Here is a 19,712-nt window from a genome sequence, read left to right on the forward strand (position 1 = left end):
TGTAAGTATGAAACCCGGCAGGGCAGTGATTACATCTTAAAGCTTCAGAATATCCTCCTCTGACTCCATGTCTCACATCCATGTCTCACATCCAAGGTCACAATAACGCAAGGGGTGGACTTGCAAGGCCTTAGGCAGCTCTGCCCCTGTAGCTTTGCAGGGGTCAGTTCCCATAGCTGCTCTCAAGGGCTGACATTGAGTGCTTGTGGCTTTCTAGGTGCACAATGCAAGCTGTTAGTGGATCTATAATTCTAGGACCTGGAGGATAGTGGCCCTCTTCTCATAGCCTCACTTGGCTGTATCCCAGAGGGGATTGTGGGGGCTCTAACCCCATATTTCCCCTCCACAATGCCCTAGTAGAGATTCTCCATGAGGGCTCTGCTCCTGCAGCAGATTTCCACCTGGACATCCAGGCATTTTAATACATCACCTAAAATCTAGGTTTAGGCTTCCAAGCCTCAACCCTTGCCCTCTGTGCATCCACAGGCTTAACACCACATGGAAGCAACCAAAGCTTATGGCTTACACCCTCTGAAGCTATGACCCAAGCTATACCTTGGCCTCTTTTAGCCATGGCTGGAGCTGGGGCAGCCACAGTGCAGAATGCCACGTCCCAAGGCTGCACAGAGGGCAGAGCTGTGGGCCTGGCCCATGTAACCATGTGTCCCTCCTAGGTCTCCAGGACTGTGATGGGAGGAGCTGCTACAAAAAAAAATCTCTAAAATGCTTTCTAGGCATTTTTCCCATTGTCTTGGCTATTAACATTCAGCTTTTCTTATGCAAATTTCTGCAACCCACTTGGATTTTTCCCCAGCAAATGGGTTTTTCTTTTCTATTACATGGCCAGGCTGTGAATTTTCCAAACTTCTACACTCTGCTTCCCTCTTAAATTTACGTTCCAGTGTCAGACAGTTTCAGATCATCTCTTTGCTCAAACATATGAGCACACAGTGTTAGAAACAGCCCAGCTACATCTTGAATGCCTTGTTGCTTAGAAATTTCTTCTGCTAGATAACATAAACCATCACACTCAAGTTCAAAATTTCCAATAATTTCCTCATCTCCATCTCAGACTTCAACAGCCTGGCCATCTCTGTTCGTATTACTATCAGCATTTTGGTCAAAACCATTCAAAAAGTCTCTAGGAGGTTCCAAACTTTCCCACATCTTCTTGTCTTCTGAGCCCTCTAAACTGTTTCAACCTCTGCCGGTTATCCAGTTCCAAAGTTACTTCCACTTTTTCAGGTATCTTTATAGCAATGCCCCACTCGCGGTATCAGTTTTCTGTATTAGTTCTCACATTGCTATAAAGAACTACCTGAGACTGGGCAGTTTATAAAGAAAAGAGGTTTAATTGGCTCACAGCTTTGCAGGCTGTACAGGAGGCATGGCTTGGGAGGCCTCAGGAAACTTACAATCGTGGTGGAAGGTAAAGAGGAAGGAGGCACATCTTACAAGGCTGGAGAAAGAGGAAGAAGACAGTAGGAAGTGGCGGTATACATATTTAAACTGACAGATCTCTCAAGAACTAACTATCAGGAGAACAGCAAGGGGGAAATCTGTCCCCATGATCCAATCACCTCCCACCAGGCCCTTTCTCCAACATTGGGAATTACAATTTGACATGATATTTGGTTGAGGACACAAATTCAAACCTTATCTGGTGGCAACAGTGATGGGGTTGAGAAGAGGTTAGATTCTGGAAATATTTTGATGGCAGAGACAAGATATCCTTGTCTCTGGATAAAAGGATCAAGGGTGACCTGGGAGCTTGGAATTGCCATCCACTGAGATGTTCCATATCATAACTTGCCTTGAAATATATTTATTTGTGAATACTTTGTAGATAAGAGCTCAGGATTTAAACTTATATATATCTGACATCAAATTCTGAAATGTTTATTTGCTAAATATCTGATGCTGTGGCAATCATTTCACTACCTCAGTGTCAGTTTCCTCATCAGTAAAATTAGTTAAAAATGCCTGCATTCCAAGTTTTCTGTTGGGAGTAAATGGGATAATACATGCAAAGCATTTCACACACAAAAATAATTGTACATAGTAAGTGCTCATTAAATTATAGATATGCTCTAGTAGTACTCATAGTACAATTACTATTTTTATTTCATGTATTTTATGTTTTCTATTGGGTTGCATTCTTTTTCTTTCTTGTTTTCTTTCTTTCTTTCTTTCTTTCTTTTTTTTTTTTTTTTTTTTTTTTTGAAATAGGATTTTGTTCTCTCATCTAGGCTGGAGTTCAGGAGAATGATTATAGCTCACTGTAGCCTCTAACTCCTGGACCCAAGCAATCCCCCTCCCTCAACTTTCTGAATAGCTGGAACTAGAGACATGCACCACAATGCCTAGATGATTTAAAAAAATTTTTTAAATGCTTTGTAGAGACAGGGTCTCACTATGTTGACAAGATTTGTGTTGAACTCCTAGACTCAAGCAGTCCTCCCACCTCAGCCTCTCAAAGTGCTGGGATTACAGGCATCAGACACCGTGCCTGGCTTGGTTGTATTCTTGAAGATAGGCATTATCTTTTTTAATCCCCTGCAGAAATAAGGCATACTGTGTGTAGAATTATTAGTGCTCTGTCTGTGCATTAATCATCACCTGACTGACATGATGTTGTGGATGGGGAGCCAGGTATTACAAGGAATGACAGATACAAATGGATGATTGGCCTTTTCTATTTATTTCTAAAGATGATAGAAATTTCACGTTGACTTCTATTGGTCATACAAGGATCCTTTAGATGTGGAATATATCGGCAAAGCATAGCAAGTTAAATTTCTACCACCATTACTTCTTTAAAAAATTTGTGTCCACAATGATCCCTTGAAGAATTTTTCACTTGCTAATTCTCTTACCTTTTATTTTATGTAATTTTGTTTGGTGTGCAAATATACTAACCATGAAATAAGAATTGCTTTAAAGTGTTCTTACTTGTAAAGGATCCTCTTTAAATTTGCTGAAGTCCGTTTTTTCTTTTCCAAGCTTGTAGCAACCCTCTCCACCTTGGCATCATATGTAAATTTAATGAACATTCACTTACTTTCATCATCTAGGTTATTGGGTCATTGATTGTTATTTCCTTTGTGCTTTTAGAACAAAGAGACTGTCTCAATCCATCTATTCTAGTCCTTCCTGTCCATGGACAATATTTTCCTGCTTCCATTGCACTTTAAGAAAAAAAGCATTCTCATTTTCAATCTACTATTAAAATGGGAAACTTGTTACTTCCCCAGATCTAATTATTTTAAAATAGAGTAGTTTTTTCTTCCCATTCTAAAAAAGGTTGCAATTTTATGAGTTTTCTTTTCTTTTAATAATGGTCTTGGGACTATCCATGTTGAACATTATTAAGTACCCCAAATCAGTAGCTGGTCTATTGGTTACTAACCTTTATTTTTTTATAATCTTCTATCCCCCGTAATACATTTCTTTGCAAAAAAGTTATTTAAAGTGTATTCAAATTACTATTCAGGAAGAATAAGAAAAAAAACAGAATTGGGAATAATTAGAATAATTATTAAGGGAATAATTACAAGAGATGATAAGCTAACAAAGCACTGACGCAATGAGGGGTTGATTGTTGGCAGAGGTTAATGTTGACTAGAAACAGAGATCTTTATGGAGAAGAATACAGAAGAGCAACTCCAGTCTCTACAATCTTTACTGAATTATCCAAATCTGTCAATATTAACACCATCTCTATGACATCTACAGGAATATTCTTTTTAGAATACAATTTTAATAATGTTACTCCTCTGCTTTAAACTCTTCTTGGTTCTGTTTGACCTGTTTGATAAAATACAAACTTCTGGCCAGGCACGGTGGCTCACACCTGTAATCCCAGCACTTTGGGAGATCAAGGAAGGTGGGTCAGGAGGTCAGGAGTTCGAAACCAGCCTGGCTGATATAGTGAAACCCCTTCTCTACTAAAAATATAAAAATTAGCCAGGTGTGATGGCGCGTGCCTTTAGTCCCAGCTACTTGGGAGGCCGAGGGAGAAGAATCACTTGAACCAGGGAGGCAGAGACTGCAGTGAGCCGAGATCGAGCCACAGCACTTCAGCCTGGGTGACAGAGTAAGACTCTTTCTCAATAAATAAGTACAAACTTCTTAGAGTGAAAGGAAATGTCTTCCAAATTCTTATCCAGCTTATTCTTCCAGCCTGCCTCTACGCAAAACGCACATTCTGCTATGATCATGTTGAACTCTTTGATGTTCCAATTAATCACCACTGTGTTTCTTTTCTGAGCTTCCTCTAAAGAACACTTGTCTTGTTTTTTCACAGTTCCCCTCCACTCCCCTAACTTGTGACTGTATCTTGTACATATTTCTATCATAACTCCTTAGATTCTAAGGTGGCATTCATTACTTCTTTCAGAAATTGTTCCTCCTTTACTTTGAGTGATTCCAGGGAGCCTAACAGTTATGTGACTTTTGTCTCACATCACAGAGGATGAGCTCATGACCGAAACTGACCAGTCAGAATACTCCATCCCTATGGACACAGGGCTTGGCCAGTGATAATCTATTTCCTAATCAGAACAAATCATAGCCCTTTGGGGAAATAGATATAGATTCCTTTGGATGGGAGTCAATGTATTCTTTCTCTGAGCTCATTAGGATCACAAGATGAAGGCTCATATGAGATGAGTCTTAGATCATCCTAAGGATCATCTAGAAATTAAGTAAGATAGAGAGAAATAGATCCAAAAAACTGAAGAAAGGTAGCGTTCTGATGATATAATACATATCTAATTTAACCATTCTGAAAGTTAATATTACATATCAAATTTGCCTGTTATTTAGTCAACAAAATTGACAAAATTGCTTAAGATGATTTCAGGTAGGGGTCAACATTTAATATGGAAATATTTCTGGTTAACACTCATATGTTACTGCACTGGTTTATTCATATGATATCACTCCTTTGTGTATTATTGATAGTTGTATCTCTTGCACTCAGCTCACAGTGCCTAGAACATAAGCAGGGGCTTATCAAATAATTTTGGAATAAGTGTTCCAGCCAAGCTTGTTAATCAAATATGGCAATAATTAAGAATATTGGCTCTGGAACCTGAATTTCTAGGATACATATCCTTGAATTTACCATAACTCAACATGGTTATCTTTAAAATGAGAATTATGATCATAACAACCCCTCAGAGGATTATAAGAATTAAATTACATAATAAATATAAAAATGTTAGTTCAGTCACTAGTACAGAGTATCCATGTAATAAATGTTAGCAGTTATCATTTATGTCTCCATGATCATCTATATTACCTGCCATACATCGCACAATGATGTGGTTTACCCTACAAACCACAACATGGTTTACCTTTGTTCCACTTACAAAGTAATTGGTCATTATCCATTACACACAAACTAGTTTTCTTATAGAAAGAACCTGAGTGAAGCCAAATCAAAGGGCAAGGCTAAGAAACTGAATGTACATCAAGCCCTGATGCTGAGATTATAAAAATGAAGACCCTGAAATTTCAACCTAAATGTTTTAATCCTCATTTCTCCATATTCACATTTGAAAACTATTTTTCAGCTATGCCGGCAGGTAACTAGGTCACTATTTTTCTCCACAGTTTATGATATTTGATTTGGTACTATGTGAGTGAATCTACACAATGAAGGCCCATCAAGAAAGCCTGATGAACAAGTGGACAGAAAATCAATAAGGATACAGAATACTTGAACAACTCTATCAACCAACCTCAACTAATTGGCATTTATAGAACACTCCAGCTAACACTAGTGGAATACATATTCTTTTGAAGTGGCTACAGTACATTTATCAACACATATCAACTTCTGGTCCATAAAATAAACCATAATAAATCTAAGAAGATTCAAGTCACACAGAGTATAATCACTGACCATGATAAAATTAAATAAGAAATGAATAACAGAAAATTTTCTGAAAAAATCTTCAAGTATTTGGAATCTAAATAATACACCTGGAATAAGACATGGGGTAATTGCAAATGAAATGGAGAAGTACCTTAAATTGAAATGAAACTTCAACAAACCAACATTTGGAAGATTTCCTAGGTGGTACACTTAGGAGAAAATTTACAGAATAAATGCTTAAAATAGAATAGCAGAAGGGTCTCAAGTTAATGACCTCAGCTTCTACCTTAGAAAACTAGAAAAAAAGAAGAATTTGAATTCAAAGTAGGTAGAAAAAGGAAATGTTGATTAGAAAGGAAATCTGTGAAATAGAAAACAAGAGAGAAAATCAATTACAAGAAAGGTTATTTTTGAGATCAATAAAATTTATAAAGGTCCAGCTAGACAAATCAGGAAAAAGGGAATAATACACAAATTACCATTATCTCGAATGAAAGAGGTTATATGATTAGAGATGCTATAGTTGTTAAAGGGATAATAAAGGAATAGATCCTGTAAAACTTTATGCCAATAAATTAAACATTTTAGATGAAATGGGCAAAGTCCTTAAGAAAGAAATAGACTACCAATGCCCACATTAAAATAAATAAACCATTCACCATATATTAACAAAATTAAATTATTAGTGAAAACCTTCAAGGAAGAATATTTCAGGTCCCTGCTGTTATACTGGTAAATCTAACAAACATTCAAAAAAGACAATAGAAATTTTATACCAATTCTCCCAGAAAGTTGAAAAAGATAATGGTTTCCATTATATGATGCTATTATTATAGTGACAACAAGGTGAAAGACATTACAAAAAAGAAAACTACACATTAATATCCCTCATGAGCACAGATACAAAATTTCTAAACATGTTTTTAGCAAATTAAATCTGACAATTTATTTAAAAAAAGTTTAATATATTATGACTAAATGGTATTTGTCTCAGCAAAGATGGTCTAACATTAAAAAAATCATTATAATTTACCACATCAACAAATATATCTATATCTATAGATATAGATATAGATATATAACCATCTTGATAGATGCTGGAGAAAAGCATTGAATCGAGTCAACATATAGATTAAAACTTTTAGCAATGTAGAAATAGCATGCAACATCTTCAACCTGATAAAAGGTATTTATAGATATTTAGAGATGTAATACCTAATGGATAAAGACTGAAGGTATTGCTTTTAAAATTAGGAATAGCATAAAGGTTTGCTCTCACCACTTCTATTTAACATTGTACCAGATAAATATGCAAAAATGAATTGTATTCTATGTACAGCAACACAAAAATTAGAAATGAAATTTTAAAATAATACTATTCATAATAGTCTGGAAATGTGAAATACTTAGAGATAAATCTGAAAAACGTTAATACGAAAAATGTATTCACTAAAAACTAGATCACTGATAGAAATAAAGAGTACCTAAAGGAAGGGAGAGGCATACTGTATTCATGCATCAGTCAACATTGCTAAGATGTCAACTCTCCCAAATTGTTTTATAAACACAATACACATTTCCTGCAATTCCAGTATAATTCTTGTAGAAATTTACAAAGTCATTCTTAAACTCATACGCAAAAAAAAAACAAAGAAACTTAAAAAAAAAAAAGAAGAACAAATTTAGAGGACTAACAGGACCTTATTTCAGAATTTACTGTAAAGCTACAGTGATCAAGACTGTAGTACTAGAGCCAAGAGAGACAAATATATCAATAGAACAGAATAAAATAGCCAGAAATAGACCCACACATATACAGTTCACTGATCCTCAGTAAATATGCAAAGACAATGTAGTGGAGAAAAATATAGACTTTTCAAGAAATGGCTTTTGAACAATTATGAAGAAAGGAAGAAAGAAAGGAAGGAAGGGAGGAAGGAAGGAAGGAAGGAGAAAGAAAAGAAAAGAGAAAAGAAAGAAGGAACAGAAGAAAGAAGAAGGAAGGAACAGAGGAAGGAAAGGAAGAGAGGACAAAAGAAAAGAAGGAATAAAGGAAAGGAGACAAGAGAAAAGGAAAAAAATTGATCCAGACCTCATATCAGTACAAAAGTTAACTCAAAATTGATCATAAATCTAAATATTAAACTAAAATATTTCTAGAATTAAAAACAAAAGAAAAAACATGACCTTAAGCTATCAAAATATTTCTTAGCTATAATAATAGCTCTACTAGTTAAAAAAATACATAGTAAAGTAGATTTTATTAAAATTAAAACCTTTGGCTTTTAGAAAGACATTGCTATGAAGCTAAAACATAGACTACAACTTGGAAAAAAATACTTGCAAGTCATAGCAAGTCATATATCCAATAAATAACCTGTATTTAAATACAGAAAAGAAACCTCAAAACTCGATAATAAAACAAACAATAAAAATTCTAAAAATGGCAAAGAATTTAAACTGACCCTTCACCAAGAAAGACATATGAGGATAAATAAGCACATGAAAAAAAAAGTTTATATAATTAGTCATTAGAGAAATACAATTTAAACCATAATGAGGTACTATTAGAACATCTGAAATTAAAAGACTTAACTCATTTTTGACAAAGGAGCCAAGAAAAACGTATTTCGTGGTTCTGTACTTCCGCTTATTTTTATAAAACATCAGAAAAACACCGTTTTTGAGCCAATGCAATTAACCAGTGACTTGAAAAGAGATTTTCTTTTAATACAATCTGGATCTTTATATATTATAGCATTACTATGCAGTACTAATTACCAATCATTGAGATAGTCATAACCTCAGTGCAAAACCAAATATCTAAATTACCACACCAAGGACTACTAATGAATCAGCTTCATCTTCAGTTATTAAATACAAATATCTTTCGTATAAAAATAACATTAGTCATGTTTTTAAAACACTTAAAACATTATCAAATCAATAAAAAAAGTACATAGAGACCGGGCGCGGTGGCTCACAGGCTGTAATCCCAGGACTTTGTGAGGCCAAGGCAGGCAGATCACGAGGTTAAGAGATCAAGACCATCCTGCCAACATGGTGAAACCCCATCGCTACTTAAAATACAAAATTAGCTGGATGTGATGGTGCGCGTCTGTAGTCCCAGCTACTCAGGAGGCTGAGGCGGGAGAATCACTTGAACCTGGGAGACAGAGGTTGCAGAGAGCCGAGATGGTGCCACTGCACTCCAGCCTAACAACAGAGCAAGACTCCGTCTCATAAGAAAAAAAAAAGTACATAGAAATTCCAACATATGCAATTTAACTTACACTAAAGATAACATCAGACTTTGACCCTATTTTAACTCTATTAAGTGGCTAGTGAGTGTAAAACACTGAGAGGCACATCATTATGTTAAAATTAGAACAACTAAGAGATATGGATATAAAGAAAAATCCTAATCCAAGTAACTGGGAAAAATTCATATTTTACCTTATTTTTATATCTAGTCATTGGCTCAAAATTATTTGTTTCCATTCAGTCTAGTCTTTCTAAAATTTCATTTGTTATGCTTATTCAGAAAACATGTTCAAATTCCAAATCTGTTTTAAATAATATTTATAAGATGCATGTATTATGTCATTACCTATATCCATTTGCACTGGCCCATCAAAATAAATTAGTATTTAAGGGCATTGGTGAAAAATAATTGGTCACTATATGGGTCAGCTCTCTTATTAATAATAATAATAACTGACATTTATATAACACCACTTGTAGAGCAATTTCATATTGAGTCTCCAAATATTCATTCATTAATATTTCCAATATTTCTATGCGTTATTTAGCGAACATTAATCTCCATTTTACCAACTTTTAAAGCAAAGCCATAACTCATAAAATGACATGAACCTAGTGACTCTATGTTTTGTAACTTACAGACTATGTCTATCTGCCCAGAAGAAAAATAATATATACGTCTAACATGAATTAGTTTAGCTATCATAGTAGTGAAATATCTAATTGGCACTTTGTTCTTTATTCCCACCTTTTTATATGCGATCCAGTCAAACACCCTGTCAATATCTGTTGCCTGTAGCACTTCCTGTGATACTGGATGGGAACTGGCCAAACCGTCCAGCAGCATCACTTCATGCAGAACATCGGTCAGAAACCTCTGTTTTTCCTGCAATACAGTAGACAGGGCAATATCATAGGTGATTCATGGTTAGATAGAATGTGTATCATGACATGAAAATAATGTGTGTCACTTAATTGCTGATGTTCATCAGTCTTACATGGCATGACTCACCTCTAAAGAGAACCCAGTAAAAAATGCCCCTTAAGTTACTCTAAAACCGAGGTGGTTGACTTGAGCACGACATGAAATAAAATCAATGGACTACATTGGTTCCTAAATACATAAAAAGAGTGGTCTCTGTGTTTTAACAGTGGCTAAAACAAATCTGGACAATGGGCAGGCACGTAGTAACAATGATAAGATGCAGGCTTATTTATGCATGTTACAGGGTAAACACTGTAACTCCAGTCCCAAATCTTTCAGATAAGTTCAGTATAAGAAATATTAACAGTCTGTTATTCATACCATGGATTTCTAGTACCATTTGAACAGCTCTTTCTTTTTTTCCCTGTCCTTCCCTCCTTTCCTGCCCTTTTCACACACTCACACAAAACACACATACACACACACACATTTATTTTCTGAAAAATTTCAAGAGACCACAACAAGTAATAAAAGGCACTCTTCACATCAAGCTAAAATATTGGTGGATGTATTTGTGAATTCAAAATAGTGGAGATCAATAGGTATTAATAATCTATTACCATGAAATGAAAACAGAAAAATCATGAGACTTCAATTCTCTGCCTGTTGAGATATTAATATTTGCTCTGGTAAAAGCTGATTTCCTATGTTAAAAAAATACACTATGAAGAAAAATACTTCTCTTTTTTTTTTCCTTGAAAGTTTGCTTTAAAGAAACAGCTAGGGTTTCATTAACAGAAATGCTGGCAGCTAGTAGTCCTCCTGGCCTCCTGCCTTCATTGAAGGAAGAGAGTTAGAAAAAAGAAACTGCAAAATATAACAAGGGCTAAATAGCACCTGGATAGTTGTGACCTGAGGAGTATCATTACAGAGATTAAGACTCCAATGCTTAAATTGCTCTAGCTAATTCTGAACTCACTCCTGGAGTCTCCTAGATTTGAGCCCAGCAGATAAACAGCATGTTATTTCTGAGTGAGTCGTAATTTCAAACTGCGAGTACACCAATCCTGGATATAAGGAAATGGAAATGGAGAAAAAATATGCCAAGAAAAGAATTGTTAACTGGACATATATGTGTGTGTGGTAATTTAAATCTGGCTTTAAAGAAGGATTTTTTTTTCATCCTCATTTGCTCAATAATTTAGTATGTTTAATTGATAATTTATTTAGGCATCCAACTATATACTGTGAGGTTTGTTTTCTAATAGGTTATGTTTTATAGTCTATGGTCCATATATTTAACTTCTTCAGTCCTTTCTTGCTCTAAGAGTTTCACAGCAATGGTCTTTGCTCTATCCAAGAGGATTATATGTAACCACTGAATCAAATCACGATTTGATTACCGGAGGGCTGTTCCCGACCCTAAGAGGCCACAGAGGAAAAGTTCAAACTTAGACTGAATTAAGTGAATTAAGTGACAAATACTACATAATACTGTGTTTCTTCTCAAACTAATTTTCTAGAGAGTAGAATTAAACCTTATGCTTTATAATTTTAAGATTAATAAGAGTAGTATTCACATTGTTCATTTAAGTCCACTAAAAAGCAATAAGATCTCAGAAAAATAGCCTAGACTTACAGAATAAGAAAAAACTAAGTATCGATTTCAAAAGAAACAATTTAATGTTACTTTTAAGCAGATATACAATCTTGTTATTCATTCAATTTAAAAATGTAGATGAAAACTATCCGATATTAGAACTAATGGGAGAAATTATGAAATTATAATTCCTCTTCAACTTGACCAATGAACACTTTTGTTTATAAGAAATACCAATTGAAGATGTGAATCCATTCTGAAGATAAAATAATATTTAGCCATTTAAACAGCAATTACCTCCTCTATTACAAATCACTTAAGCACCTGATCTAAAACAACCAGGTAAAGTGAACTTAAAATAATGTTTTATTTAAATCTTCATCTTAATATTTAATAACAATAAATATTGATCAATATTAAAATTTACTAAACATACCTTGGTTTGCTAGAGATGTAATTTTTTAAATGGTATAAAGTAAATGACTATGTAATTTTAAAAATAAAATCTAAAGTAAATTCCAAAGAGGAAACTTTCCTGTTAAAAGAAATATGAATTATATATTATATATTGCCTCATGCTTCTGGAGAAAAACAAAAACAAACCTTGTCTAGTCAGTGGAATTTAAATAAGCAGTGTTTAAGTTTTGTCACGTTAAATCATTAGCAAAAGATTCATCTGTCTACGTTGTTGGAGATAATTATATTATGTAATTGGAAAAAAACAAAAGGCTTATGTCCATAAATGGGTTAAGAAAGAGGGGAAACAAAAAGCCTGGCAGGATAACACAAAGCCCAGAATTTTCTTTTTCCTCCTCCTTAAATTGAGGAGGAAAAAAGAAAATTCTAGCCAGAGGCAAACTCAATTTAACAGACTTGCAGAGTTTCCAGCAGAGAAGGTGCTAATTTTGTATAAAGACCTGTGTCACTATAAAATAAGAAATAATCTTTGCTTGTCAGCCCTGGCAGGGGCTCCCATCATCATCAAAATCAACAACATCACCAAGATTAAGTATTGGTTAATTGCCTACTGTTTACCTGAAACTATGAAAGCTTAAAAATGAAGTTAAAGAAATCCTAACTTTAATGTGAGGTAAGAGATAAAACAAAATAGTTGACCATAGTGAATGAAATAATCGTTTTATCTTACAGGCTCAATATGCTAAAGTGGTTTTGAGAAAAACAATACTGATATGGTTAGGCCCTGTGTCCCCACTCAGATCTCACCTGGAATTACCATAATCCCCATGTGTCAAGGCAGGGCAGCACCAGGTGGAGATAATTGAATAATGGGGGCTATTTCCCCCGTACTGTTCTCCTGATAGTAAGTAAGTCTCTTGAGATCTGATGATTTTATAAATGGAAATTCCCCTGCCAAGGTCTCATTCGCCTTCTGTCATGATTGTGAGGCCTCTCCAGCCATGTAGAACTGTAAGTCAATTAAACCTCTGTCCTTCATATATTACCCAGTCTCACATATGTGTCTATTAGTGGCATGAGAACAGACTAATACGAATACTGTAAAACAGAATGATTTGTGGAATGTTTACTGGAAGAAGTACAATTTGACCTGTCTCTTGAAGGAAATTCAAAGTTTGGTGTGTGGGTGTGTGTGTGGGGGGGTGTGTACACATGCGTGTGGAAATAATATGTTTGTGGTGAACATTCAATAGGTAGTTATCATTTTACAACATATTTTAAGGTCACCATGTTAAGTTATCTAACACTTTGAAAACACAGCACAGTAAGACAAAATGGAGAATCTTTAAAATCTGTTTAAAAGAAGTTCAGTGTCAGAAGTAACCATAAATTCCACCACTTTAATATAGATACTAGAGTGGTTGAATATATGCCCACATTTAAATAGTTAAATAATATCAAATATATCATTTTGTGTTCAACTATTTTCAAAAATCTATTGCATTTGAATTTTTGGAGAAGAGTACAAAGGCATTTCAGAAAGTAAAGAAAATGTGAGTAAATGCAGAGTTGAGAATGAACGTTATATAAAATAATGCTGCCATTATTTTATATATTCATTCATTTAGCAAATATATATTAAATTACCACTCTATGCCAGAAACTGTGCAGCATTTGAAGAATGAATATATAAGCAAAACCCAGTCCTTAACCTTAAATAACTCAAGAGTAGGACAAAAAAATACAGATAAACAGCAAACTGTAATATAATATGATGGATGCTATAAAACACAGAGGATGAAATGATTAATTAGTTCAGAAAAGGCTTTATAGAGGAAGTGACATTAAAGTGGGTTGTTGAAGGATGAGCATTTACTCAGATAAATGGGGAAACAACTAAAAAAAGGGCAAATATGGCAGAGGAAACATGAAAAAAAAGACACTCTGCATTCTCAATTATCAGGTTGAAGTTTGGTCTTAATAAATAGGCAGCAGCAGGCATAACAACATAATAAAGGTAGTGGCTTAGGAAAATTAACTTATCTGCAGTACACAGGATTATTTGATGCATATAAAAAGGAGACAGGAAGTGGGATGTAGTGATGATGTATTAGAACAAGCTGTTGCTGAAGGACTGTTGGATCTGAGAGAGATTTTCAGTGAAAAAAAATTCATATTGTGATACTTTGATGCCTTCGTTCCCTTAGTAGATGAAGGAGAGGAAATACTCAGAGATAACTACATCGTTCTTAGACTTGGTGAAACTTAAACAAAAATGTGGGAGGAACTATTGACAGAAATGGAGAAGTGAAAAAAAGTTTGGTTTGGAGGGTATGCTAAAAAAATCAGTTTTAGACATTTTCCAAGGAAAATTAAGGTAAATATCTAAAAGTATATGTGCTATAGGCAACTGAAAGTAAAAGCCTAGGTCTAAGACGCAAGTGCTAAATATCTTTTGACAATAAATAGTAGTCTATACAGAAATATAAGTGAAATATCACAAAGAATTCACTCTCTTAAAAGTTATTTATTACAATATTAGCATTTCATATACTGACATTCAGTAGCATCTGTGAAGGGAATTATTAATAGTTCTTATCACAGCATTAGATAACCCTGAGAAATTATATTTCTTAATGTCTTGTAATGGCTTCTGCCTGAACATGTCAAAGTATGAGGGTTTAAAAGAGAATATGCCTGGTGTAGCCACAATCACTGGTGATGGATGGGAAAATTGGAAATAAGTCTAAGGATATTGGCATGTTCCCATAAAAAGGCTGACTAATTTTAAGGAAGACCAATATAAGGCAGATATTTTGACTTTGTCACCAAGAAAAACGAACAAGCAAGCAAACAAAAGTAGACCAACCGATTACAGAATAATCTCAATCAAGATCAAAGAAAGTCAGGCACATCAAACCAGAGACAAGGAAAATAAGAGCCAAGACTGAACCAATTCAATTTGTTGTGAGATATTCATAGGCATGGAGAAAGCAGAAGAAATTTCTCAAAGCAGACATTGGTTACATTAGAGAAGCTACAAATACTCAATTTTCTAGAGGACAGATCTGAACATAAATGGCTTTTCTGGTATTCCTAGGATAAAAGACAGACACATTGCAGCCCCCAGACTGGATATCTGCCATTCACTAGCTGTATGACCTTGAGCAAGTTACTCAAACTTTTTAGACCTCAGCATCCTCAGTTGTAAACATATGTGGTTGTGAATATTAAATAAGATAATTAGTTCTACAAATATTTATTAAGCACCTGCTATATCCCAGATGGTATGCCTGGTTCTGGGGACAGAAAGATAAAAAGACGTAAATCCTACATGCAAAGACTATAGAAGTAGGACAGATAAAGATGAAAACAAATGTTAAAACACAACCTGCTATATGTAAAAATAGAAGTAGGTTCAGAATGTAGTGTGACTACACTGAAAAGGCTGTTACGTATCCTGCCTGAGTCAGGGAAGAGTCTGAATTGAACATTTAAGGCTGATTTGAGTTTTCTAGGAGGAATGGCAGAAAAAGGCATTCTGGACAGAAAAGATTATGTGGGAAAAGTCATGGAGACCTGAGATACCATGGTTTGTTTGGTGGACTACAGAGTTTTGTGTGGCCAAAGTAAGAGAGTATAACACAGTAAATTACTAGTAATGAGAAAAGGAAGATAGATAATAAGGAAATCATTGTGATTTCTCCATGTCTGGTCAGAAAGCTAGGGTTAGAAAGTTACATCATCAGGGCTACATTTAGAGATATAACTCAATTATCTCTGAATATCTCTGAACAGTGGAAAAGTGAACTAGAGCGATAAGCAACTGTAAACAGAGAAACAGGATAATATTGCATGATTGTACATAAATAGCACACAATATGTGATTTATCTTGTGATCAAAACACATTGCACCAATTTTTTCTCTAAAACTTAGCTCAATTTTATATCTAATGGTGATCAACTAATGTATTTACTTTGAAATCTGAAATGCATACATTAAGTATAGATATAAACATAAATATAGGCAGACATATAATATATGTAGATGCAAATAAAGATATCCAAATACAGTTATGTCATTTTTCATTATTTTAATTTGTTTATGTAATGTCCTATTCTAGATTTTTACTGTTTACAATATATGGATATAATTTCTTAGATACAGATAAAGGAACTTTTTTAATCCTTGGAATCAAACCAATAGAATGTGTGACTAAAATTTTAATGTTTGAACAATGCAATCTAATTCCACATATGTTTACTCACTCCCACATCTATAGGACGTCCTGTGTTAGAAGCAAAGGAGACATAATTGAGACACAATTCTACCTTCAAGCAACTCCATTATGGTATGAAAGATAGATACATGTACAGCCCATTAATACCACGTAATGGGTACAGTATTATTAATAATATAAAATACTGTGAGATTAAAAAGTAGAGAGAATGTTATGAATAAAAATTCTTTCAGTGTCTAAGACCATGTTGATTCAAATTTACTTGATCTATCATAAAGAGAACAAATAGGATATATCATTTATGTTTTACTTCTCTGGAAATCTATATTACAACATGATAAAAACATTAAAGAGTCCCTAGGTTAAACAAAATACCACATGAATTATTACTAAACTGAACTCCTTACTTATACAAGGCTAGAATGAAGGACAGACGTATAATTAGCATTGCCCAGTTGGTGTTTTTCGTTCTTGTTTTTCATTACCTATTCAAATCATTACAAAGGTTAAAGCAGAGAAATGTGATCAAGAGTTCAAAAAAAGTAAATATATTGGGGGAAAATATCCATCAGATTTACTCTATGTGAAATAGTATCCCTGTAACTTTGCAATTATCATCTTTTGTAAGCATATATCACAATGCCATATTTGTGAAAATTAGAAATTATGTAGTCTTCAAGTTTCCTATAACATTGAAAGAAATTTACTTTGTAAATTTTAGACTGTCATCCAACTTTTTATAGAGTTCTATAATGTCCAAAAGTATTTTAACTTTTACCAGTTGAAAGTTAGCTAGATTTACTAGTGAAAAATAATATCATCATTTAGTTAACTAGTAAATAATTTATGCACAGCTAAATCATACTGATAGAGAAAGTAAAAGCTAGTGAAAATAAATGTTGCTTCCATATAGCCATGCACTTTAAAAATTAACTTTTCAAAATCTCATGTGTAAAATATGCTTCTCCATGATGTTAATAATTATTTTCACTTGAAGCTTGTTAAAACAGTTCATTTATACTAAAGCCAATCTTGTGTAAACACATTTATATACAGAAGATATTTTTGAAAAATAATTTTAAAAACAATCACCACTAATGCCTACAATGAAATAAGCACTCTACTGAAAAGTTTACTTCTTTATTTGTTTGCAAAACCTTTTATGGAAAGTGGTACATGATCACAAGACTCCAGCCATATCTCTTGTTGATATAATATTATTCTGTGATTTCACACACGCATTACAAGTAACTGAAATAATGTGTTTCATATGTTATTTATTTCAGCCATCAACTATGTTTCATTCAATGCCAAGCCACAAAATCTCTAAGATGTCTTAATCAGTGCACAAACTAAAAAAAGATTATATTTTTATAAGAATATATCAGATGATTTTTGTGCCTCTCATAATCCGAGATAACCCTCTGCAGAGTTTTTATGAGCTGCTATACTCTCAAACATGATGAACACAGAGAAAGTGGGTTAAATTGTGGGTCTGTTCCGTGACTAAACCCTTCAGCTGCCTCATGTTTTGTTTTGTTAACATCCAAGCTGAGTGCGTCATGTCTCATTTTATCCAAGATGTGATGCAGCTAATGGAAAATGCTAAGATAGAACACAAAATGAACTTAATTATATACAACCAAATTCTTATTCTTCTGCAGACTTACTCAAGAACCTTAAAAATATAGCAATATTGATATAACAGAACTTATCAATCAGTCACTCACATTTTCATTAATTATGATAATCCTGGGTCTTATGGAACAATTGTGAATGTGCTTCAAATAATGTCAATCACAGTAATAATTATGAACAGGTTGTCTAATTACATAGCTCATTCTGATTCTAGCAGTCCAAAAAATCGCTGCAAATAATCTCCATATGCCATGTGCTTTCATATAACCCTTTAAAAATATGCATATCATTTAGCTTTCATTTATTTTTGATGATTTAGTTTTTGTTGCTTAAACTATGAATTGTGATTATAAAATATTCTTTTTAATAAACATAATGTGTAAAGTTAAGGTATACAGCATATCATGGGATATACATAGACAGTAAAATGGTTACTATAGTGAAGCAAATTAACATATCCGTCATCTCAGTTACCTGTTTTTTGTTTTGTTTTGTTTTGTTTTGTTTTGTTTTGCTTTGGGGCAAGAGCAGCTAAAATCTACTCATTTAGCATGAATCACAGACACAGTATTACTTTATTATTTATAGACCTCATGTTGTATCTTAGATCTCTAGACGTGTTCATCCTACATAACTTTTAATTTGTATCCTCTGAACTACATCTTCCCATTTTTGGACCACCTCTCCACCTATACCAACTGCTTTCTTCTCTGTCTCTATATATTTGAGTTTTTTTTAAAAAAAAGATTCCACATATAAGTGAAATCATGCAATATTGTTCTTTCTGTGTCTGGTTTATTCACTTAGCATAATTTGTTCCAGGCTTACCCATGGTATGGCAAATGGCACTATTTTATTCTTTTGAACAAAATGTGTGTGTGTGTATGCATCTGTGTGTGTGTGTGTGTGTGTGTGCATATACACAAAATTTCCTCACTGACAAACACGTTGTTTCCATATCCTGGTTATTGTGAATAATGCTTCCGTGAACATTGGAGTACATACATCTTTACAAGATGGTGATTTCATTTCCTTTGTGTATATATGCAGAAGAGGGATTGCTGGGTCATGCAGTAGTTCTATTTGTAATCACTGAAGAAACTTCCATACTGTTTCCCATAATAGCTGTATACTCCTACCAAGCATATAAGACTTTCCTTTTCCCTACAACTTTTCCAACATTGGTTATCTTTTAACATTTTGATAATAGTCATCCTAGCAGGTATAAAGTGGTATCTCATAATGATTTTTATCTGAATTTCTTTGATGATTAATGATGTTGAGCATTTGTTCATTTATCTGCTGGCTATTTTTATGTCTCTTTTGGAGACTTGTCTATTCTGGTCTTTTGCTCATTTTCCAATTATTTCTTTTTCCACTACTAAGTTGTATATGTTCTTTATATCTTTTGGATATGAATACCTTATCAGATATATGGTTTGCAAACATTTTCCCATTCCACAGACTGTCATTTTATTTCATTGCTTCCTTTGCTATACAGAAGCTTTTTAGTTTGATGTAGTCCCATTTATTTATGTTTTCTTTTGCTGCCTGAGGTTTTGTTGTATCACACCGAGATATCATTGTTAATACCAATGTCCAAGAGTTTTTCCCCTATGTTTTCATCTAAAAGTGTTATAGTTCCAGGTCTTACATTTAGATCTTATCTATTTTGAGTTGATTTCTATGGATGGTGTAAGACAAGAGCCTCATTTTATTCTTTGACATATGGAAATCTAGCTT

At 33.9% G+C, this 19,712-nt stretch overlaps 1 protein-coding gene across 1 annotated transcript in view; it reads right to left on the reverse strand.

Annotated features, from left to right (window-relative positions):
* The window catches only part of TRHDE (thyrotropin releasing hormone degrading enzyme), a 385,721-nt gene that overhangs the window by 151,634 nt on the left and 214,375 nt on the right, over positions 1 to 19,712 (reverse strand). Inside the window, exon 6 of the mRNA XM_012441402.2 lies at positions 9,897 to 10,034. Coding sequence (XP_012296825.2) covers positions 9,897 to 10,034 — 138 coding nt within the window. The remainder of the gene's footprint in view (positions 1 to 9,896; positions 10,035 to 19,712) is intronic.

This window comes from Aotus nancymaae, unplaced genomic scaffold, assembly GCF_030222135.1.
Source record: "Aotus nancymaae isolate 86718 unplaced genomic scaffold, 86718_ANA_hifiasm-v0.15.2.pri h1tg000016l, whole genome shotgun sequence".
NCBI classification, from domain to species: Eukaryota; Metazoa; Chordata; class Mammalia; order Primates; family Aotidae; genus Aotus; species Aotus nancymaae.